Genomic DNA, 25,412 nt, shown 5'->3' on the forward strand with positions numbered 1-25,412 from the left:
TAACACAGGGATGTTAAGGTTGTTAACTCTGGGTACGTCTGCCGTAACTGTCTGCAGGACAGAATCCACCTCATTTATGAAGAGTGTAAAAAGTAGGGGTGCTAAAACACACCCCTGCCTAATTCCCCTCCCGATCCTGAACTTGCTCGTACATTCCCCATTAGGTCCATACCGAACACTGGTGCTAAGTTTTTCATACAGGCGGGCCAAAAAATAGACTATACCTTTAGGGGCTCCCATTTCAATCAGTTTAGCCCACAATATGGCGTGGTCTACCATATCGAAATCACCGCTTAGGTCAGCAAAGCATAGATATAGTGACCCTTTTTTAGCCTGGGTATATTTCCCGACCAAAAGTTCTAAATTCAAGCACTGTTCGATGGTGCCACGACCTTTTCTGAACCCAAACTGACTGTTAGTTAAAATCTCATTAGTCTCTGCCCATTCCTCTAATCTGACTAAAAGGACCCGGCTCATAACTTTAACAGATGAGTCCAGTAGGGATATTGGTCGATAATTTTTTGCATTGCCCCGGTCTCCTTTCTTATAAATAGGGATAATTATTGATTCTGTCCAGGTAGACGGTATTTTACAGCTAACTGCTGCATTAAAGATCTTGACCAACAATGGGCCCCAAATATCCGGGGCGGTCTTATAAACATCTATGGGTACCCCATCAGGTCCCTGGGCCTTCCCTCCCTTACTGGCTCTTATGCTAACCATAACCTCATCTATGGTGATGTTTAAGGCAGCAACGGGCCAGCCTTCTCCGTAGGAAGCTGGTCCATTACCAGAGTCAAATATAATGGAAAAATGTTGAATCCATGACTCCATACTCACATTTGATGTGAGCTCTGGCACCTTCTCGTCCTTAAGGAATGGGCTATTCACCGTGGTCCAAAACAGAGTACAGTTCTTTAGTTCTGCTGCTTGGCTAAGATTGTCCCACGCTTCCTGCTGGAGTTCAGCCTTTCTGCGTTTAAGGATCAGTTTATAATCCTGCCTAAGTTGAATCACTAGACTCTTATCTCTTGGTTTTGCTGCTAAGGCTTCTTTAAGATCACTCCGGGCCTTAGAACAAGCATGGTCAAACCACCCCCTTTTTTGTCTATTCTTGTGCCCTACCTCTTTGGTGAACTTCTTACTGATGGTTGAATTAATTCTATCAAAGTGATCAATACTGTCAGCCACAGTTTCAGCCTGTTCGAGGATTTCCGTAATTTCCATCAAACAACTATTGATGATAGAATCAGATGTTACATCGGCTTTATCTCCTTTCCACCTCAACCTAAAACCATTTGGTCTGTGGGGTTCGATATTGACAATAATACCCGTGTCGGGTGTGGGAACAGGTTTCCAAATCATGGCTTCAGTAATTAGACAGTTATGGTCACTTAACATTACGTCAACCACCTTGGGCTCTGAGCACATGGAGATTAAATTAGAAGACATGCACATAAAATCAATTACAGTACTGGCCCCCCTCCCTTTGAAAGTCGGTATGCTTTCTCCCAGATCGTTCTTTACATTTTCCATGATTTCCATGTCATAATCTATCAAAAAGTTATTCAGGGTTTCACCATACAAATGATGGGGAAAATGAACATCAGCATCCCCTGAGCGATTATAGACACCACATAACTTCTGAGATGATAGGGGGCAAACTGAAATATTAAAATCCCCCACAAAAATAAATTCATAAACGCCATTAAAATTTTTCCCAAGATTACACACTGCTTTATCTAAATCATTAATAGCTATGTGCCTAGTGCCATCAAATATATTATTGTAGAAATTAATCAAAAGTATATTTCTACCCGCTTCTTGTGCTAGCCATAGAATTTGGGAATGAGCCCCCACTTTTACATGCTTTTTCACTGAAATAGGTAACTTGACTGAAATCAAAACTAGCAGCCCTCCTTTTGCTCTACCATGGGGCGAAGCCAAGGCTGGGAGTTCATAGGATACAAAACCATCACTGCCCTTAAAGTTTTTACACCAGGTTTCCTGTAGGCAAATGATGTCAAATAAACCAATAAAATCTTTCCATCCTAGCATATCCTCCTTGGCCATCAGGCCTGCGATATTCCAGCTGGCGATATAACAAGTTACCCTTTCCCTATCATGGCTGGCAAATGGCGTTCCGTCAATAGATACGGACATGTTATCATCTAAGTTAAAAAGCTCTATGTTATACATTAATTTTTCCACTTCTCCCCCCACAGACATACAATCCACATTCACATTGCTAACCAGTTCATTTACGGGTATAGTTAGTTCTCCAGTATCATCTCTCACCTGAACCAAATTAATCTCATGTCAATCATTTTGGTCCAAGAAACTCAACGACTGGAACCTATTCTGGGTTGGGACTTGGTAAAACATCCCATTAACAGGTGAAAAAGTACTATCACTTGCTGGTGAAAAGTAAGGGGCGTGTGTTATAAATCTATTCCCGCCAGGAGCAGAATTCAACATGTGCATCGGCGGGATAGGTATGCCATCCTGGGGACCTGAGCAGAGGGTAGGTAACCCAGGTCTATTTACAATAGATGAATATTTGTTATTGTTCTTAGCCCCCTCCCAACTATTTACAGAGGGCAACCTGTTAAGATGGTTGTAGAAATAGCCCAATGGTCTTGCAACGACATCTGTCTCGGACTGCGTGAGTGCGGCCGCTCTAAGAAGGACCGTCGCAACGTGTTGCGGATGTTTAAAATTAATAATCACGCAGTCACCCCCACAGGTCTTCCTAGTGTTACCAATCCAATTGACTCTTCTGATAGAGATAATTTGATCAGAGTAGCCAACTGGATAGCCACAGTGTCGGTTTAGCCAGGAGATTGTTTTATTTTTTAGAGAGTCCGCCAACTCTTGGGTATATGGGGCCTGAGTTAGAGTCGGGACATTAGTTAAAACCACAACATAGGGTACACATTCAGGAGGAAGGTCTACGGGGCGCTTACTTATCCTTACAGGTACCCTATTAGTCCCTCCTGTGGCGGCTGGTGTAGCTGATACAGCTGGCATCAAAACAGTCTTTTCCCTGTTTGAAATTAATAATGATCTTACATCCTGATTAGGGATAGCCGACACTACACTAGTTGGCCCCGCTACCGGCGGCTGAGAAGATCGACCCACATCCTGAGCTAATGGGCGTGTCAATACAGTTAATTCTTTAGGTAATTGTTTCCCAGTAATAACAGTAGCTGGGGCACTATTTGTATTTCGTGGTTGTACCCTTTCCTGTGTTGGTACTAAATTTGGGCACGTTGTATCTTTGATAATTGATATGGTTTTATCCAGATTAACTGAATGCTGATCCACCACATCCCTTAATCTCAAGACTTCCGCCCACAGACCATCAATTTTAGCTAACAAGGGCTCTACAATCATTTTCAGTTTGTTGTCGATAGTACTCACTAACAAGTCTATTTGGTCGGACTTAATAGAAACACAGCTATCTTTAGATGATGCCCCTATTTCCTCAATGTTCTCCTTGTGTGAGATGTCTTTTTTATTTTTTCTGCCAGAATGCTGATTTCCCCGTTTGGGAGCTGTTTTCCTGCATGCTCTCATATATCTTGTAGCCCTGATGGACTGTTGAGGGGTACCTTCATAGGTCTCACCCGGATCATCCTCCACCACAGTCACATTATCAGGGACCTCAATTGATTCTACATTGATACTGGTATTTTCAGTCTCAACTGCTGTAGCGGTGTCATTGGTCGTATTGATACCATCATTATTGGGGTCCAAAGCATAACCAAGAGGGGGTCTGGCAAAGTACTTTTACCTAGCGATTTCCTTCTGTCGCTGTTAATTCTGCTAACTACTTTCAGTAAATAGTTATCTGGTAAGGTGGATTGGATAGACATATTGGGGTAGTTCAGAAGTCACTGTTGAAAGTTGGACTGAGACCGTCAACATTATCGGCGCCCTCTTGCTCTCCTTAAACCTTTCGTGCGCGTAAAACAGCCGCCATTTTGGGCACCATGGCTTCCCTGCTCTCGCCGAGAGCCAGCGCGTCTCTCTCTCCCTCCTAGCTTCGCTGGCAACCCCCTGCTTGCACCTGCCTTGAGTCATAAACCCCTCTTCGGCGCTGCTCTGCCCCAGGCCCTCATCCTGTTCCCAGCGCGACACCTCCCTGCTTCCCTCTCATGATCTCCGGCCCTTTGATGCAAACCCCTTTTTCCTGTGTGCCCGTTTGTCTTCCCCGTTCCCAGGCCGACACCAAGCTCTGCCGATACCAATCCCTTGCCCCTCCCCGTACAATAGAAAGCTTCCCTCCTCAAAGGACCCCCGAGATGATCAAAGCCCCCCCCACCCCACGAGATCCGATCGAACCCCACACACTCCGTGAATCGGCGGAATATCCAGCTGCGCGATGATCATCACCTGTTGTGAACGGGGCAGGGACTTCCACTATAACCTTGCGTGGGAACGGGCTGGGAAAGGGGGGATTCTGAGGATGTCTTTCCGTACATCAAAGTATCAACGAGAATGTGTTACATGCAATAAACAGATAAACGTGTGTATAAGAGGCCAGGCCTCAGGGATGCAGTTAGAGCACCTCAGAACGATACCTTCTGTCCGTTTCGTTGTGTTCTCCTCCGGAGAGAATAAAAACCTTGTTTCCTGCCTTCCAGTCTCCAGCGCCTGCCTCTTCAATAGTTTAACTTCTTTGTGGGTTCAAGAGGCGACACCGCCGGGCAATACTTAAGGATCTTATATTCTGGTTGGTAGTGCCCCCCAGTTGTATTTTTCCACAATTGGCGTCCCAAGCGTGGGGCCCATCAGCGACCCATGGATCCAGTGGGAGAGGTCCTGACGACAAAGTGAACGACTGCAACGATCGGGAACGCGTCTGTCCGATAGACCCTCGTCTGACAGCCGATCATCCGAACTTCACTGGTTCCGAACAGACCTCTCTCGAGTGATCTACGGTCCTGACTGGGAACCATCAGGAGTGCCGCGAGGATAACGAAGAAGAGAGGACGATCGGGCGCTGGATTCGGAAGACAGGAAACTGTCCATGCGGTCCGGGTAAGGTCGTGTCACCACGACAAGTTGCGAAAAAATTGCTTGATTGCTTGTTTGTTAAAAAATACTAGTATTGCTCTTTTTTATTTATTTGGAGATTCACTGTCTGCAAACGGAGAAACAACGGGCTCTCTCTTTGCAAGCAGTGGAGGATAGGTAGGGCAGCAGCCGTGCTTATTTCTTCTCCCCCACTCAATAATCACTTGAAACTGAACTGTTGTTCCCAAAACTATTGTTTCCTGGAGATTCCCTGTCTGCAAACAGGGAAGAGACCACCCTTTTTGCAGATAGTGAAAAGGGTAGGTAACGCAGATCTTTGCGGACCTACTCATTCTCCCCATTGTTATTTATTGGTCTTTTTGTTATTTTGATCTATGAGGGATTCACTGTCTGCAAACGGAGAAACAACGGGCTCTCTCTTTGCAAGCAGTGGAGGATAGGTAGGGCAGCAGCCGTGCTTATTTTTTTCTCCCCCACTCAATAATCACTTGAAACTGAACTGTTGTTCACAAAACTATTGTTTCCTGGAGATTCCCTGTCTGCAAACAGGGAAGAGACCACCCTTTTTGCAGATAGTGAAAAGGGTAGGTAACGCAGATCTTTGCGGACCTACTCATTCTCCCCATTGTTATTTATTGGTCTTTTGTTATCTTGATCCATGAGGTATTCACTGCCTGCAAACAACGTAGAATAGAAATATTCTGTCCAATCTTTGCACCTAGTGATAAGATAGGCAGTGCTGACTTTTTAGTCCCTCGTTACGAGCCGTCATGTCTGTCTTCTCCCCACTGATTAGTAGCCTGTTTAGCCCGGACCGCCTATTAGAGATGGACCATGCAGCCCCACTGGAAGGCACCCCTAATAAGGACATGTTCATGAAGCATGGATTGACCGCTATAGCCTATAGTAAACTATGGCATAAATATACAAAAAAGGGTCAAGAAAGTCAATGGCCCCTGATAGGATCCTTCGATGATGATAAAATAAAAACGCTAGAAACTGCCCTGGGTAAAAACAAGACAACACCTACTATGCTTGACAGCTTCGGCATGTGGCGAAAAGAAACTGAACAACGTAAAAAGAAAACTGAGAGTAGGTTGGAAAAAGAGCTGCAAAAAGCAGCCCACCTAGCTGCTCAGAGACTAAAAAAGGAGATAAAAGAAAGAGAGAAAGCTAAACAGAAACTAGAAATGGAAACGCCAAGCCAGTGTCCGGTTAGAACCCCCTCCATGCTCTACCCTGATTTACCCTCGAAACGACAAGCCAATGAGGACCTGCTGTTAGGTCCTCCTATCATCTACATGCCCCCTCCATATGCCCCTTCTCAACCCTTGGCGCAGCACGCGCCACCCCCAGGTACAAACGAAGGTACCGCCACAGCGTCGGCCCCAATGGCCTCTGTGCCAGCCGAACCCCTTGTATTAAAACCCGCACCAACAACAACGTTAGACGACCATGAGACTCGAGGGGCTGGCCCTGCAAGAACAAACAGGCTAGACAAAGATGAGCGAGCGGGGATCGACAAAATAGCAAGGACACTGGTAGAAAGAAAGGATGATGAAGAGTACATCACAGATATGTTCAGCTCGTATATAGGGAGTCACAGACGACATTTTACCGTACGACTGTGTTATCATGTCTTGAATGCATACGAGGACCGATATCGAGACAAAGGTCCCGAGAGTCTAAGGACTCTGTACCGGAAGGTCGATATCGGGGATGAGGGCGAGTGTGATGTGTCGGACCTCCTTACGCGTACGCTTGAGGTTTTCCGCCACCTCACTGAACGAAAACCGGGAGCTAAATCCGCAGCCCCCGTAGTGACCGAACCACCAACCGAGCAACCTAACACCATGATGCCGATACGTGAGGCTGCCCCTTACTGGGTTCCTCCTCGGGGTACAGGGACTCACGATGATGCAAACAACCAAGATGCGAAGGGAAGGGTAGTGTACAACTGGGTCTACCAGCCATGGGACCGGCAAGAGATACTGACATTCCGGAAATCTCTACCCGACCTACGTAAAAACCCCACTGCCTTCTATACTGAATTGGGTACAGCCCTGGGTTCAACGATCATGACCCTGGCTGACATCGACTTGTTCTTCGGGTTATGTCTACCAGCTGATGTGTGGAAGCAAATCCGGAAAGTCGACCACCTTGAGCTGTTTGGACATACCTGGTCACAACTCGATGACCTGGACAAACAACGGGGACCAGGACAAAAGCCGTTGAAATCCATTCTAGACCTCCCAGATAAAATCGTAGAGAAATTAAAAACCCTAATCCCAGAAAAGAAAGTGGATTGGTCGATAGTAACAGCCTGTCGCCAAAAACCCCAGGAGGATGTATCGGAATACTTCTCCCGGTTCGAAACGGTGTTCTCCGATTACAGCGGCCAAGACATGACCACTGCAACCGGACACCATCTGTTCGTCCAGAATTATGTTAAGGGCCTATCATCGGAAATCTCCCAGAAACTACAAGCCAGCGAGAGTAGTTGGGCAGCCTCCAAACCTACAGCGATTCTCCAAATGGCCCAATATTATGAGCATCAGAAAAATGAAAACGATAGGGCGACAGAGAAAAAGAAGAAGGACTTAAAAGAGAGGGTGATGATTGCCAAACTGCAAGGGGTGACTATAGGACGAGACCAATACCGGGGAAACTACCAGACAAATGTCCCTAAGACTACATTTCCCCAGGACCGCACTCTGACTTCCTACAGTGGACGCACAGACCTTAGAGAAGACCAGTGCGCTTTCTGCAAAGGGACTGGCCATTGGAAATCCCAGTGCCCAGTTCTTCTGGAAATGATCAGAAACAAAGACCCCAGGGATGTAGCAAACGGACCGAGACCTAGGGGACAACAACGAGGGCCCCCAAATGACGCGACTAATGACAGATCAAGCAGACCAAATACGTTCGATCGACCCAGGCAGAACCAATATCAACAATCTGACTATGACGACACTAATGGACACGGGTGGGATTGAAAGACGATGAAGGCTGCTGGCGGACAAAAGACACGTACAGATGGTTGCTACCTGATTCGTACTTGATTCCCATATTAACCATGGCACACTCCCCTGCCCACATAGGATCAGCCCCCATGATCGAACTTGTCTCCAGGGTTTGGCACAATGACAAGATCCCAGATTCCGCCAAACGCCTGGTCCAACAATGCTTAATATGCCTGCAACACAACCCCGGGAAAGGAACTGTAGTACCCCGGGGGGGATTTGGGGTCCCAAACCACCCATTTGAAGTCCTGCAGATGGACTACATCCAGCTAGACAGATGCCAAGGCCTGAAATATGTACTCGTCGTGGTGTGCGCATTTAGCAAGTGGGTGGAAGCATATCCAACCCGTGACAACACCGCTATGGCCACTGCAAAGGTTCTGTTAAAGGAGTTTTTCCCCCGTTATGGCCTCTGTCGTGTTTTATGGAGTGATAATGGCCCCCACTTTGTAGCCAACGTTATCCAGCTCATCCTAAATGGGCTGGGTATTAAACAGAAATTCCACGCAGTCTTCCACCCTCAATCTGCTGGGCTTGTCGAACGACACAATGCCACACTAAAGCTTAAACTGGCCAAAATAGTGGCTACGACGGGCCTGAAATGGCCAGACGCCCTCCCATTGGCATTGCTATCGATGCGCTCTACCCCCACCCGACATCACTTAACCCCTTATGAAGTTGTTTTCGGTCGACCCATGAGCGTCTGGTCTGCCCCGAAACCAACTTCCATTCATGACGTTCCGGATGTCCTAATGTCTGATTATCTGTACAAATTGACTGAAACTTTGTCTGTCCTTCATCAGCAGGTGCAGCAGGCCATCCCCGATGCTTCCAGGGGTCCGGGTCACGCCATCCAGCCGGGGGACTTCGTGCTGATCCGAAATTTTCAGCGATCAAAGAGTTTGGAACCCCGGTGGACGGGCCCCTGGCAAGTGCTGATCACCACTCGGACCGCACTTCGAGTGGAGGGGAAGAAACACTGGCTGCACGCTCACCACTGCAAAAAGGTCTCTCCAACCCTGGCCACGACAGACACCGTCAACACCCAAGAAGAGCTCCTGAACCAGGACCGACCATCGTTGAACTGCTACCCTGATACTGAGACACTTGAACTTTCAAAACATCCTGACCCCACTGTGCCGTCTCGAGAAGGGTATTTCCTGCGTCGAAAGGAGGGAGCTTCGGCTAAGTAGGCCACGGACTAGGTTAAGGGATCTCAGAACGGTGACCCAAACTACCAAGGGTTACCTGGAGAGAAGCTAAAACTAAGTCTGTGGTCCTGCCCACTACCGAGCACCTTGAAGACGAAGATGATGGAAGCGCCAGATAAGAAGATGATGGAAGCGCCAAATAAGAAGCCGACGGAGACAGCAGGAAATACCCACTACAGAAATCCGAGAATAGACAGGCTCCATAGCTCAAAGACAATTGCACTCTTCATCGTAATCCTCCTCTGTTTTCTCCTCATGACTACGCTCTGGATTATGGAAGAACATGCACCTGCTCACGAAACATTCCTAACCACTGCTCAGCCTACCACCATGAAGGAACATTATCTAATTTCGCTCTCTCCTCAACTAAGAGAGAGGCGAAAGGAGTTTTGGAACAACTCTTTCGTGCAGCTACTTCACCAGCACAATCTTGCCACCAATACCACCAACTGCTGGATCTGTGGGTTGCTACCCCATGCCACTGGACATTCAATACCATTCATCCCTTCGCCCTTCTCTGTCCACGGCTCCTGCCTTGCTTGGCTGATCCTCCTGCAAGAAAGCTGTACGGGCAATGCCACCTCCAGCAGAACTGCAGCGCATTCTTCTCACGGGGCCGGGCGAAACAAGACAAAGACACACTTCTGCCCGCTGACCCCCAGCGACTCGAACCAAATGGACATTCCGACTAAAGAACGAATCGAAATGCAGGTGTTCAACAATCCAACCAGACCCACCTTCTCCTATCTGCGGAAACGAACGGCTGCCACTCTGACTGTGGCCCTGACGGTCATCAACGTCACAGGCCACATGTGTGTAGAAGGACTTGGGACACAGCTGGTGGGTCGCAGCGCTTGCCGCTTTACCAGAACTTTGGACTCCACGGATCCACCTTCCTTTGTGTCATCCCCAAACATGTACTTCATCTGCGGCACGAAGGCCTACACCTGGCTCCCCAAAGGCTGGGGGGGCACTTGCTACATCTCCTTCGTCCTTCCTCCGACTTATGTAGCCCCAGCGAATCACCATCGGCAAAAACGAGCCAAAGACATTGAACAAGCCGACTCAACAGGGGCGCAGTTCCTCGATGCTATGAAAGGACTCGTCCCCCTCTGGGGCCCGATGGCAAACAGCCGTGCCATCCGACATTTGACTCAGGCGGTCGAGACAACCATGAACATCACAGCGGGCATCTTTGCCAACAACACTGCCGAGCTCCAAGCGGTCCGATTGGTGGCTCTGCAGAACCGCCTCGTTCTAGATGTGGTTCTGGCGGACCGTGGAGGAGCTTGCCGCATTATTGGGTCCAGCTGTTGTACATACATACCGGACAACTCACCCTCAGTGTACAAAGCCATCGAACATCTTCACAGACTCTCTTCGGAAATCCACCAAGAGCAAGAAGAATGGTCGCTTGGTGGTTGGTTCTGGGACACCGTCAAAAGCTGGGGCTGGAGACTGCTCACCATTATCCTGATTCCCGTAGTTATAATATGTGGCCTATGCTTAGGGATTCAATGTTTGCCACCTATGTGTTCTTTATGTGCGAGTTGTATTTTTCCCAAAACTGTGGACATTGGAAGCGAACATATGAGAGCATTGTATGATACCGAAGTTAGGAATTTGATGAAAATTGACATTGAGTAAAGCAAGGTGGCTAGATATGTTGAAAAGGGGGGACTGTTGAAAGTTGGACTGAGACCGTCAACATTATCGGCGCCCTCTTGCTCTCCTTAAACCTTTCGTGCGCGTAAAACAGCCGCCATTTTGGGCACCATGGCTTCCCTGCTCTCGCCGAGAGCCAGCGCGTCTCTCTCTCCCTCCTAGCTTCGCTGGCAACCCCCTGCTTGCACCTGCCTTGAGTCATAAACCCCTCTTCGGCGCTGCTCTGCCCCAGGCCCTCATCCTGTTCCCAGCGCGACACCTCCCTGCTTCCCTCTCATGATCTCCGGCCCTTTGATGCAAACCCCTTTTTCCTGTGTGCCCGTTTGTCTTCCCCGTTCCCAGGCCGACACCAAGCTCTGCCGATACCAATCCCTTGCCCCTCCCCGTACAATAGAAAGCTTCCCTCCTCAAAGGACCCCCGAGATGATCAAAGCCCCCCCCACCCCACGAGATCCGATCGAACCCCACACACTCCGTGAATCGGCGGAATATCCAGCTGCGCGATGATCATCACCTGTTGTGAACGGGGCAGGGACTTCCACTGTAACCTTGCGTGGGAACGGGCTGGGAAAGGGGGGATTCTGAGGATGTCTTTCCGTACATCAAAGTATCAACGAGAATGTGTTACATGCAATAAACAGATAAACGTGTGTATAAGAGGCCAGGCCTCAGGGATGCAGTTAGAGCACCTCAGAACGATACCTTCTGTCCGTTTCGTTGTGTTCTCCTCCGGAGAGAATAAAAACCTTGTTTCCTGCCTTCCAGTCTCCAGCGCCTGCCTCTTCAATAGTTTAACTTCTTTGTGGGTTCAAGAGGCGACACCGCCGGGCAATACTTAAGGATCTTATATTCTGGTTGGTAGTGCCCCCCAGTTGTATTTTTCCACATCACGAACAGCAAATAAAATAAAAAACAAAGTTAAATCCACGGTTTACCACTTGGCCGTACTCACAAGTGATGCTAAGGGGGGTGGCCCGTCCCTGGCTCAGCCCGGCGACGCCCTCGCGCGTCCGCGATGCGGAGAAAGCCTCCTCCTATTACAGCGCCTCCGGGCGCGTGGTGACGGGAAGCGGCTGGGCTGGGCGCGCAAAGCCTGCTGGGAGCTGCAGTTCCACCTCGCAGCGTCAGGGACCCAGCGGCAACAGTGGCGGCAGCAGCGGTGACCCCTCGGGGTCAGGGTAAGTGTCGCTATGGTTCATGGTTCGTCGTTCATGCGGTCATCTGGTTAAGGCAGCTTAATGGTGGTGAGAGGTGCTTGGAATTCTAAGTGGCATCATAGATAAATTGTGCTTCGCGCTCGTTATCGATTTGATGTCACTCAGAATCACTTGGTGAAAAACAACCCTGTAACTAACTGTCACCCATCTCTATATATTCAAGAGAAAAGTTCAGATACTAAATTAAAAGAAAATCTCAAATCAGGTTGTAAATACATAGTTTTAGAGAAACGTCTAAGAATTTAATTTTACTCTGCTTCCTTTGGTAACAATAAATCTGTTACCTACACTAAGCATTATTAACCGAAGTGAAGGGGAAAGTGTGTATGGATACAGAGGAATAATATAGAAGTTCATATTTATTTACTTTTAGGTGTGTGGAAAGGTACAATCACAGTATTTTCATGCATTTGTTACTAGCTTGGATGACACCTTTCTGCATGTTCTTCCCATAGTCTGAGACATTACTATGCAGAACACCCTCCAAATCCTTCCTGTAACAGTCAACTCTTAAGATGCGTCATCTTGAGAGTTCTCTACACTTCACCTCCACATTTAATCACTCCCTTCTCACTGTATTTTATCCTCCTGCATGTTGTCATTCTGACGTGCTGAACAGACCTACTTCAGATCCCTTCTCATCCTCCGATGACCAGCTGATCTCTCAACTGCTATTGTTCCTTATCTTTGTCCTAAAATGGCTATCTCCATTTTGGAGTGAGCCATTCAAGGCAAAAACAATGACAAAAGGTCCACCACATCATCCTGACACGGAAAATGTGTCATCAGTTATATTATTCCTGAAGACAGACCCCCCCCCGACCCCCAAAGTAAAAGTATATCTTTGGAAATAATATAGCTAGTCAAGGGCTCAGAGGGCACATTTCTGGGCTGTCAATGGCTGCCACGGGTGGCACAGACAGAACAGATAGAAGCAGGATTGGCATAGGGAGGCTGTCATATAAAAAGGAAGCCACTCTGACGCCATTCACATTGGCATATTATCTGCCCCAATGGCTATCCTAATGGTAGAACCAGTCGATGAGGGAAATTATCCCCAACTCTAAATGATAGGTGGAAAATTAATTTCATCTGCCAAATTTTGGTGGAGGCCCCATCCTTCTTCACATCCTGCTTGACCTCTTGGCGATATTCAATACTTTTGATCTCCCAAAGCTGCTCCTAACTCTCACCAACTTGACTTCATTAAGAAAGTTACGCCTTGGTTCTCCTCTGACCTTCCTAACCGATCCTTTTCTGTCTCCTTTAACCTTATTCAGTCATCACTGACTCTCCTATATGTTGGTGCCTTCCAATCACCAAATGCTATGCAGTATGTGCAACGAAATTCGTTTTATTAATTTTTATGTTTACTTACCTTTAAAAGTCCGTAATCCATACATTACTACCCCTCACCCTGCCCCTGCCCCTCCCCACGTAAACGCCCGGCCGATACCCCCACTACCGGCCGCGGCTGAGAACCAGCAAACTACTGGGCAAATCAAGATGCTCTCTCGTCTATGGATAATGCTATGAACTTTACTAGTCAAACCCTTTTAAACTTCGCCAAGAGAAACCAACCCACCTCTATCACTGGATCACTTTCCATGAAAACACAAGGGACTGCATAAATAGTTTACACACGTTTTCAGGACCATGGACAGAACTTCACCAATGTAGGTTAATCATACATTCTCTGCTGCAGACCTACATGAAACCTAAGCTTCCCAGAACACAATAAACTTTAGTACTACAAAAAATGTCCTACAGTGCATTCATATTTTAATCTTTTGGCTACCTATAAACCCTGCACTAGAACTCATTTAAGTACTCTGGGCAATAAATTTGAGCCCTTGTTTTAAAACTGTCCTAAGAATCCAACGTGTTAGGTCTCACATACGCAGCGTGCAAGCGCTTCATAGGAGGGGACCTTTAGCCATCGCTCAGGACTTTTGCCTAAACGCGTGCATGTTTTCCATTGGTTTGCATTGCTACTCATTCACGTTTGGCCTTTCCCTTGCGGGACCGAGCAGCGGCGCCATCTGTTTTTTTAAAATTAATATTGGAAAAAGGCATGTAAACAATCAAAGCACAACATTCCTCAGAGGATCCGTAGAGCACATTGATGCAGCATTTGTAACTCATTGCACAGTACATTATGATTGTCGTCAGGAGTCACATACTATACAACTTCAACAACACCCTCATCCCCACTCCCAGGTGGCACACAGATATCCCCTCGAAAAGTGTTCCAAACCCCCCATATTTGTGACCATTTCGTCGGACACCCCCTAGAGGCATAAATAGGAACTTCCGTCACCATGCACCAGCCCATGTCTTTGGCCTAATCGGCAATGCTGGGTGAGTTCGGGGCCCTCCAGGAAACGTGCAATATTTCGCTTGGCCACCATGAAGCCCAAAACCACCCAAATCCTCTCCTTAGCACTGAGGTCCGTGGGGTCCCAAATGTTCAATAAGATCAATTTGATATTACATTGTATCTTTTTTCCCAATGCCTCCTCCATCATAAGTACCACCTTCTCCCAATATTTCTGTATTAGAGCACATTCCCACAGAGTATGAACAAAGGTATCCTCTTCGGCGCCATTTGTTTTTAATTATCTTGATCGCGCTTTCAAAACAGATGGTACCGCTGCTCGCTCCGGCAAGGGAAACGTGCATGAGTGGCAAGGTAAACGCTGCGTGTCTTGCACTGTCCGGCGGCCATACTTCTCTGCAGTATCCACTCACCCTTCACGGGTGTTGTGTATGTTCAAAGACATGGCTGGGGCGCTTTTTCTGCTCCATAAAATGATTATGGCAGTGGATCTGCTCTTTCAAACACATCTCTGCTACCTGCACCCTTGACTCGCGTTTCTTTTTATTTCTATCATTCACAAGCACCCCCCATCCCCCAGCAAGAACAGTATCTGACATACTAGTTTTGGTGCAGAAAACAAAGCACCCAGCGTCCTCTACCCACCCCTGGTGCCAGAGGCGCTTTCGAAACCTTCGGCTGCACATAACAGCGCAGCACTTTATCTAATGAGGGATGTGGGATTCTGAATAAAAAAATCTGGAAAAGCTCTGTTAAGAAGACTTTGGGTAAAGTTTCCAGCCTGTGCACGTCTCCGAGCTGAGATACTGTACAGGGGTGGCACGCGCTTCAGACATAAGCCCACCTTGATGTGTCCGCTGATCCCTAACCTGGCATTATTTTTATGGAGGGGGTGGCGATGCTGCACTCTGCAGCGCCAAGATATACTATCGTCCGCCCACTTGCACTTAGTATGTAACAAAAAAGATTCCATGTACCTGAAGTAGCGCCTCCGCAGGGTTGGTGCACTCATATAAGCCGCTCAGAATGCCGAACCTGCCCCTGTGTCCCGTCCCAGAAAGGTGCCGCCTGTGCCTCTTTTAGGCGCTGAGACGACTGTGCCAGGGCCAACTCTAGGACCTGGGGCGGCTGCAGCGCGAGGCCGTGTCCAAACGCTCATACCGTGAGAACGCCAAACACAAAACAGAACTTCAAAGACAATTTAACAGTAGGGGGATGATTCAGTTTGGATGCAATTGCAAAATATGTCTGCATGAGTGCTTTACTAATGAAAATAACAAAAACATCAGTATAAAAAAACTACAACTGCCACTGTGAGGCAGGTTTTAAAGAAGAATTGCTCGCGTCTGACTTTTTTATTGCATTTATTTCACTATAACAGTACCCCCACCCCCACAGTTACCCATCATAGTCCCCTCATAGTTGAAATAATGTTATTTTAGATAAAGGCAGCGGTAAACAAAAACAAACAAAACGGAGAAAAATAACCAGTTTATTGGCGAAGGAACGCTCGAATACAGAATTAACCAAGCATTTGGCATAGCCAATAGGTCTCGCCTTTGGGACCTTATAAGTGTTTTACCATGCACCAGTTCATGTTGTTGCACCAAGGATATTGTGTTGCATAACTAAATACTTATAAGGTCCCAAAAGCGAGGCCTATTGGCTATGCCAATGCTTGTTTTAATATAGAAACCATTGCCAATAAACTATGCCCCTATGTCAGATTAAAGTACATACATGTAATTATCTTGGGACCTAGCTACTGTCACTATTTTGGACTTGATACTTTTTGTAGCTCAAAATAAAGAACTTGATATTTTGATGTACAAACCATGCTCCAACAATGTTCTTGGCCAGGGAGATCATCTGCACTAAGGAGCAACAGGCTGATTGAATAAGATGGTATTTTCACAATTGTAAGGGTCCAATAAAATGTCAAATGAACCCGTGAGCTGTGACCCCACCTTTTTGTTATGAGGCGCTTGGAAAGTACCTTGGAATTATATTGAATCATTTGTTGTTCTCTTTTAGATGAAACAGAACTGGAAACAGACTGTGAATGCAACACCATCTGTCATGTCCTGAAAGAGGCATACTATTACCTGTACCCCTTCAGCCTGGAATTCAATCTGTTTGCCTGTGCCATGACATATGTTATGTGGAAGAATGTGGGACGTCTTATGGATGACAACATTGAGCACCCTCACCTTCTGAAGCTAAGCTCCTATCGGCAAATCCCCTTCGCAGGCCTAGCCTGTGGGGTTGTCATGCTCTTCCTGGGATTGACACTCTTCGTAATCTATGAGCTTCAGCTGAAAGAGAAGCATCAGAGGGCCCAGATACTGACCACCTTTTACATCTTCCACTTGATCTGCCTGAGCCTGATGTCAGTTGGGGCTCTTGCAGGGTCCGTCATCTACAAGTTCGACAAGAGACAGATGGACAATGAAAAGAACCCCAGCCGCACGTTGGACGTGGCTTTGCTGCTTTTGGCCACAATTGGACAGTACTGCATTTCCTACTACTCCATCGTGGCCATGGTGGCCAGTGACCCAAGAGACCTCCTAAAGACCCTCACACTCATTTACTCTCTGCTCATGATCATTCAGCACTCTCTGCAGAATGTCTTCATCACAGAAGGCCTGCACCGGCAGCTGCCCGAAGACTGGCCGCAGCAGCATACGCCTTCACCTCATCCACCCAAGAAAGAATCACATGGACTGGCAAGTGGCAGCCACCGTACCCCAGTAAATGTACCGGGAACTAGGAAGCTATCACGGAGTGCTCGCCTTAGCAAGAGGTTATCTGTTGTATCAATAAAAGCTGCACTTTCAACTCCTATTTCAACCCACAGAAAGAGAAGAAGGCTGCTCAAAGAGATCTGTGCATTCATGCTGATGGGAAATATTCTTGTAAGTATGCTGACAGCCACCATGGAGCATGTGTGAGTGTGCATGAAGTTCAACATAAAACTGATTACTAAGTGGGTAAGACGTAGAATTCTAAGATTTTGGCAGATTGGATCAACATCTGGATTTGCAAAATTCGTGTAATTTATTTCAGTGTAATCATGCAGATTTTGAGCAAAAAAATGTGAAATTACACATAATTATGCAAAGTGCAAATCCATCATTTCGCACTATACATTAGGGTGAAATTCGTCCTCCTGTCAATTTCTGACATGAGAAGACAATTTCTGCTAAAAAATAGTGCAAAAGAGGAAAAGCACTGTGTACAACAGCTGCTCGCTTTCATGAAATGGTGTCATTTCAGGAATTGCTTATAGAAGCGTAACTCTGAATTCCGGAAACTATGCAAATTACGCAGCGTAATTAAAAATTTCCTGAGGCCTACTGAACATTATTGAAGCTAGGAGCCAGCTTTGAAACATTTATTTGGAACTCTGGTAAGTTGATCAAGCTACCTCTGAATCCGCAGAAGGCTTGTACCTTGCCAATGATCAACAACCACAGTGCCTGCTACAGGTTTATGTACACACTTGTCACTGTGCTGACCAGGCTCAGTCTAGCATGATGCTGGAAACTCATTGGTCTCTGTTATAGAACAGGCCATGTTATTCTTGAAATACCTTTGACCTGAGAAAATGTTTGGGAAAATTACGTTTAACTAGCCCTAAAAAGATTCACTCAACTCAGATCATACTGTAGCACAAGATAAGCAAATATAATTACCAACCACGGCCCGTGACGGTAAGAATGGTGGGGCTGGGTGGGGGAGGGGGATTTCGACAGTCGACAATGAGGGTACATTATTGTCAAAATCCCCCCCACCCACCCGGCACCACCACTCTCACTTGCACGGGCTGCAGCTGAAATTACGCTGTATCAGATAATTCCAACTATCAGGTAAACAGGGGCTTAGCTTAGTCAGTGTGATTCCGGGGGTGTGAATCTCAAATTACCCAACTAAAAAAGCAGTGGGCTGCAGGGTGTAGGAGTAAAATGACCAAGGTTTGGGATGGAATTTTTCCATAAAGAAGAGGGTGGGTACTCATTTGCATTAGGTCAGATCCTCTTTCTAGAGTGGCACAGTGGGCGAGGAACAATGGGTTGTAATGCTACCTGAGCTATCGCCACTGGTGAGAGAATATGCAAGCATTCAAACGATCACGATTAGGGTGTTTGATTGCCAGTAGTATGCTTGAAAACTTGAGAGTGGTGCAGCTTTCCAAGCCTCCTGCTACTAATGTTTGCGAACTCCAAAAAAGAGTAAATTTGCATCCATTCAATATGTATTTCTGTGGCAGCAGATTTACTACGTTTTTGGTAAACCAATCACTATACATATTCAAGATCCCAAGCCCAAAAGATTGAAACCTCTTAGTGAACGGAGAATGATGAGAAAAATTCACAGACCCAACCCAGGGCCCCCAGATCCAACTACCCAGCCAAGAATGCATTTTGAAGGGTGTCACACCCCAAACAGCCCTGCTGAAACTATGCCTCTGCCCTTCCCATCTGGGCCTGGTAGTTCTCCCTGAGAACTCATGATTACGTTCATGTGCAACTCAATGGCCTGAAGTCCGTGCAATGGGGTCACTTATTTTAAATGTATTTTCACTGCATTCACTCTTCCTTGCCTCTGTTGCAAGAAGCCTTGATAGTAGAGTCACCAAATTGATGCATGTGGTTAGTGATTGATGTTTCTAGTCCTTGACTTTAGCAAATAATATTATCAAGGGACTGACTACCACATGTAGTAAGCCAGAGTTGCAAAAGGAGGAGGGCTCACAGGAAAATTAATCGGGTGAGCCGAACCACGGGTCTGGCTTGCTCTAAGAGTCTGTTCACGAGCCGAGCCATGGAAACATTTAGCATGTATATTTTGCAACAAACATAATGTAAAATGGCTTCCAATTTGGAGTATCCTGGTCACATGGCAACTTGTGCAGTTTCTACACCATTTAATATTTTTATGACATATGTGAAGTACGATTACTTGAATATACACTTTTAACACAAGGTGAGTATTTAGTTTAATAACAGTTCATAATGTTTAATTGAGAGGGGCACGATTCTAGTTTTATGCTGCTCAGCCCTTTCAATCTTCTACCTTTTTGACAAATTAAAAACTGTGTTGTAGACATCTATACCATCCTTGACATAGTTTTATGACAAGGTTTTTTTTTTCTTGTGCCCATTAATCTTTCTGTGCACCAACGCAACATGGCCCAGCTTGTTTCACGCTCTTTGTCAGGCCTTTTTAGGTCGAGCCTAGAGTTAGCGCGCATGCGCTGCTCTGCGAGGCTTATTGTAGAAGAGTAGGTTAATAGAAGCTCCGCCCACTCTCCGCCTATGTTTACCATTGGCTTGTGTCATTGTCTGTCCTAAATGCTGGCTTCTGATTTGTCGATAGACTTGTTAGTCCCTCTTTAGTACCGCCTCCTCCTAATTTGTCACCTCCCATGGTGACTGTCCCCTTTACTTCAAGTGTTACACGGTAAGTGTTATTTATACTGTGAGCACTATTTTCGTTAACGAGGTTCTCCTACTGCAGGCACGACGTGCTTTGGTGCCTTCTGCCCCCCCCCCACATGCCCTCCCTCCTGTTGTCAATCAATCAATCAATCATTACATTTCTAAAGCGCGCTAGATACCCGTGAGGGTCTCAAGGTGCTAGGGGTGGGGGGGGGGGGCGCTACTGATCGAAGAGCCAGGTCTTGAGGAGTCTTCTGAAGGCCAGTAGGTCCTGAGTCTGTCGTAGGTTGGTTGGGAGAGTGTTCCAGGTCTTGGCGGTGAGGTAGGAGAAGGATCTTCCGCCGGCTGTGGTTTTCCGGATACGAGGGACTGTGGCGAGGGCAAGGTTGGCTGAGCGGAGGCTTCGGGTGGGGGTGTGGAAGCTGAGTCGGTTGTTGAGGTAGGTAGGTCCGGTGTTGTGAAGTGCTTTGTGTGCGTGGATGAGGAGCTTGAATGTGATCCTCTTGTTGATGGGGAGCCAGTGCAGGCCTCTCAGGTGGGGTGTGATGTGGCTGTGGCGGGGCACATCGAGGATTAGTCGAGCTGATGCGTTGTGGACTCGTAGTCGTCTCAGGAGCTTGGTTGTTGTTCCTGAGTAGAGGGCGTTCCCGTAGTCGAGTCGGCTGCTGGCGAGGGCCTGGGTGACGGTCTTTCTTGTGTCGATGGGGATCCATTTGAAGATTCTGCGGAGCTTTCGGAGGGTGTTGAAGCAGGACGCGGAGACGGCGTTGACTTGCCTGGTCATGGAGAGGGTGTAGTCGAGGATGACCCTCAAGTTGCGTGCGTGGTCCGTGGGTTCCGGGGCTGTGCCTAGTGATGTGGGCCACCAGGAGTCGTCCCAGGCTGATGGGGCGGGTCCGAGGATGAGGACCTCCGTCTTGTCTGAGTTCAGCTTCAGTCTGCTGTCCTTCATCCAGTCGGCTACGGCCCTCATTCCTCTGTGGAGGTTGGCATTGGCAGAGGTTGGCTTTGGCGGTGTGGGGGTCTTCGGGGCCTTCTCCCTCACCCCACCGCACCCTCCTCTAGCCAGTGCCTTCAAAATCAACCCCTGCCCGCTTGCCCTCCCTCCCCATTTTCCGTGCCTTCGACCCCATTGTCCGTGTCTCCCCCCCCGCACTCCCTCCCATTGTCGTGATGCCAATCATCCGAAAGTAATATAGTTGTCTGACAGCGGCTGCGCATCGTGACCACAAGATGGAAATGTGAGCACGTACCGGGTGATGTCACTTCGTGAGGTGCCCACCTCGTCGTGTCTTGACTTCTTGCGTGGTGCAGACCTGTGAGTCGTGGGAGAGTTTGAACCTGTGGGCTACTGTGGCGACAGTGTTCATGACTGAGCAGAGTTCAGTTGCTAATCTCAGGTGCTGAGCCAACGTAGATCCTGTCTGATCATGGCTACTTCCAACACTTACTGTGCCTCGCCTTTGATCTTGTGCACCTCTTTGACTGAACACTCCAGCCCAGTGGGTGTAGCGTACTCCAAGAAATGCTCCAGTTTTTGTAACGGAGTCCACCGCGTTTTATTACCTTGATAAAGAGATGCAGGGAGATGGATAACTGGCCATGTTTCCTGTGTCATCTGTGACACCTTCAACCTCATGGTGTGGCCCCAGTGTGCACGGCATACGTGCCAGGTGCATTCTATGTCTGAATGCACCCTGCATAATAATAACAGTTTCTGTATAGTGCCTCACTTCTGTTTCTAAGCACTGTAAACGTTAGTTGTTGTCATTACACAGTTTATATTGCCCAACATATTAAATGCTAGTTGGATTTGCAGGGATTCAAGCTCATTGTCCCGGGCCAGTTAATAGTTGTGACATAATTCAGATCTGTGTGGCCAACAGCTCTGCATTCTGGGACTTTTAGTTTTGCGTTTACCTGAGTACTATGGGCCTATGACCCCCAGAGGGTCGGCTGCCGTTGGTTGAAGGAGTGGCATATGGCACGGGGCCACTTAGTAGCCTGAGGCCGTCTCTGTCTAGTCTAACACTTGTTTTGCAGCTGCACGCGGCAAGAAGCTCCGTGGCACTATTCACTGATTCTCAATTGAAATCAAAAGCTATATTTAAGTTTTCCATCTCCCTCTATTGCGTGTGCTGTAATGCTGATGCACCCTAAGGTCAGTTTCTGCACATGTAACTGCACACTGGCCCCATGTAATGTGTAAAGCAGCCATGAGTATTCTGCGATTGTTCTGTGGTCTAGTTTCACCATCACCCTGTGTCCAGCGCTGCCAGCAATTAAACTTATTTGAAACCGGTGTACGAACGTACAAACCCATTTCTTTCTCCATAAAGCACAAAATTATAACTTATAGTGCAAAGTGCGTGTTTAGGCACCGCTTGCACGTTTTCAAAACATAAATAAAAGGCATTGTCATTTACAATGCCAATAGCTCAAACTTTCGCAAATGAGAGACCTATTGCCCTGCAAATGCTTTTTTTAGTCCCTGAGCATAACACTAAGGGATCAGTGAGCATGGAAGTCTCCTTAATAACATAAAGCTGCAGTCCTTGCTAAGGTGTATGGTGAACGCTGTGGGTGTAGTGTAATAACATTTGCAGGCTTTGGTTCTGGTAATATGATTTAAATAAAGAAGCACAGGGGAAAGAGGAAAGGGTGGTAGTGAGGAACCGAGAGAGAGAACCCACGTCATGTAAGGAGTATTGGGGGATTGGGAATCAACCTTGGGACCGGCTTAAGACATCGGGTTTAGTACTTCAAACACGGATCCTGTAATTCTGATCCAATCACTACAACTCCCTAACTTTTAATGCGCAGAGCAGTAGTTCTGTCACTTTAAGAGGGTAGGTAGAAGCCAGCAGACTACTTTCAGCCAAACACACACAAAACCATTTGGCAAAAACCAAAACCACTACACTCGGCATTAAGACACAGCCATCGCTTTTCGTTGCTTTCTTTGCTCTGGCACAAGCCTCCGCCCTATTTGCTACAAGTTACTACAAATACATTGGTAGAAATACAAAGGGTATCAGAGCGCTTTACATGAACAGCAAGTGCATTACACGGGCACATTCGCCTTTTTTAGGCACGGGGAGATGAAGTGATTTGCCCAGAATCACAGCTTCCCCCAGGTTCTGAGCCTTGGGCTTAGTAGAAAGCGGCGCTGTTGAGCAATGCAAAGACAGCTCAAAAGGCGAGCCGACACAGCATGCTTCCACACTGGAAAACACCGGAGCGTTGATGGTGGTGTTTAAAAGTACCCATGAATCGTTCATTCACCGGCTCAACCACTACTTTCTAGAAAACAAACTGGTTTATATAGATCTTGAAATAGTGGAGCTACTCATCCCCGGGAATGAGTACTGACCCTGGTGCGCAGCTGCCAACACTGCAAGTTACGTCTCTGAGAAAAACAAGCCTGGTCTTACTCTGAAAACTGATGCGAAAATCTGCAGCTGAACATAAGTTCTTAAAAATACAGTGTGCAACTGATAATCGTTTCCAAAGTGTGGACTCCCAGAGTACTCCCGCCTTTGTGCAATAAAAAGTTCCACTTTTTGATGCGCCATCATCAACACAATGGATTTCAACTGCATTAACTTTCACATTAATGTCTGATACATATGCAAAGATAACAATGACCGACAATCAATATTTGGAGGTTCCGTATTACAGGGGAGATAAGGGCATACAAGACTGTCCGCATGACACAATATGAGAAAGCCTGGGTGTGCTAACAAACTGTGTGTCGTAATTTCAGATATTAACTACTACAAATTCAGATATTTACCAATACGACAGTGCCAAGCTCTCACTGAATCCCGTACCGAGCAGAGACCAATTCGACGGCCAGAACCCGAAAAACTCACCACTTCTTCTGGAAAGGCCTGAGTGTGAGAAGTTAGCCTGGCTTATGATGTCCACTTTTCTAGTGGGCACCTTGCACCAGTCTAATCGACCCGTATTGATGGTGGTTGTAAAGTCAACCTTATAGACAAGCTATCCTAGTGGTAGCTTGGACCAGCAGTCTTAGGCTAAGACTTCAGAGAGCATGTGAAGCAAGCTGTTTTACCAATTATAATCCCTTGAATACCAAATGAAAGGACACCACACAAGGTATATATCAAATATATATGTATTTATTCTAAACACAACCCCTCTGCACTCTTTATGAGGTCAGAGATCGAAGTACATCACAAGTTACTCAATTAGCCTACGATAAGTTGCACAAATACAGTTATGCGCTAAGGGCCTCACAAACCATATACTAAAGAAGTGGTATAAGAACCACATGAGAGTTAGTCAGTAAGCCTAGGGCCTGTAGAATTGCTGGGGCTACACTAAACAACCAAAGGTTAGGAAGTAGGAGGCCCACGGGAGACGCGTGCAGTGTCTAAACACAGTCGCGAGTTACCATTGACTTATAATGGGAAACAAAGAAGTTACAAAGTTACTGTTTAAGGACACTTCCGGATGGACTACGGTAAAACCCCTTTAGACTATGACACTTCGAGAGTCAAGACCCACGGTTGCACAGGGGTACTCGTGTTACCTCACCCAGTGAAGCCGGGTGCATAGGTGCCTTTTGGTGTCGGGTTTCGTCGTTGTTTTCTATGGAGAGCTGCAAAGAAGTGCTGCAGGTGACAGAGGAAAAGGGTCTGGGTGGATCCAAGGGTGGATCAATGAAGTGAAGAACCTGAAAGCAGAGGGGACAGAGTCTGGGTCATTAGCCAGTGACCAGGAAGGAACCAGGCGATGTCGTGTGCTTGAAGGTGAAGACGGTGAGTTTGTCTCTTCAGCCACGAGGTCCAGGAGGCATCAACGATGACCAGGAGCTGGATACGAGCTGTCCCACAATGGATATAGTTGACTGCGGTGTCGGTATCCGGATTGGACCCAACAAGCCTTGGCAACCGCAACCCACGCAGGATGAAGAGATTGGCTCTGTTGCAGACCAGGAAGGTCTGTAACGCTTATCCTTTGAAGGGAAGCTGGAGCAAGCCTAGAGCAACCAGGAGAGCAGTTTAGTTTAATAGAAAAGTCTTCAGGGGGCTCACTAGCCAACGGGCAAGGAACCCGGAAGACGCATCAAGCTGAAATGCAGGATCAGGCCCCACGCGGCACTCGTGGAGGGTGGAGGGCTGAGCTTTGGTGCAAATGGCGCACGGGTCTGGGGCTTTTCGTACCTCAATTCACAACTGCGAGGCTACCTCGGTCGTTGAGCAGTGAGCAAAATGCAGGGTGTCCAGGGTGTCCGGTCCAACGTCTCTCGTGTCAGCCACGGGTCTCAGCTTTGCTGTGGATGTGGGTCAGAGTTGGAGAAGTCTGAGAGTCCAGTTCCTGTGTCGCTGAGTCTTCGGGTTCCTGCGGTAGCATCGACAAAGCAGATCGGCAAGTTACTAGTGGTGCCTGTTTGCACAGGGTGGTCACTCCTTGACCACAAGGGAGATGTCTTCAGTCTTCTAGTC

The 25,412-nt window shown here is 47.3% G+C and overlaps 1 protein-coding gene across 1 annotated transcript in view; it reads left to right on the plus strand.

Annotated features, from left to right (window-relative positions):
• Positions 1–25,412, plus strand: part of LOC144770174 (proton channel OTOP2-like) — a 253,371-nt gene that overhangs the window by 143,893 nt on the left and 84,066 nt on the right. Inside the window, exon 6 of the mRNA XM_078654480.1 lies at positions 16,532–17,412. Within this exon, the coding sequence (XP_078510606.1) occupies positions 16,532–17,412 (881 nt within the window). The remainder of the gene's footprint in view (positions 1–16,531; positions 17,413–25,412) is intronic.

This window comes from Lissotriton helveticus, chromosome 7 (genome assembly GCF_964261635.1).
Source record: "Lissotriton helveticus chromosome 7, aLisHel1.1, whole genome shotgun sequence".
Taxonomy (NCBI): Eukaryota; Metazoa; Chordata; class Amphibia; order Caudata; family Salamandridae; genus Lissotriton; species Lissotriton helveticus.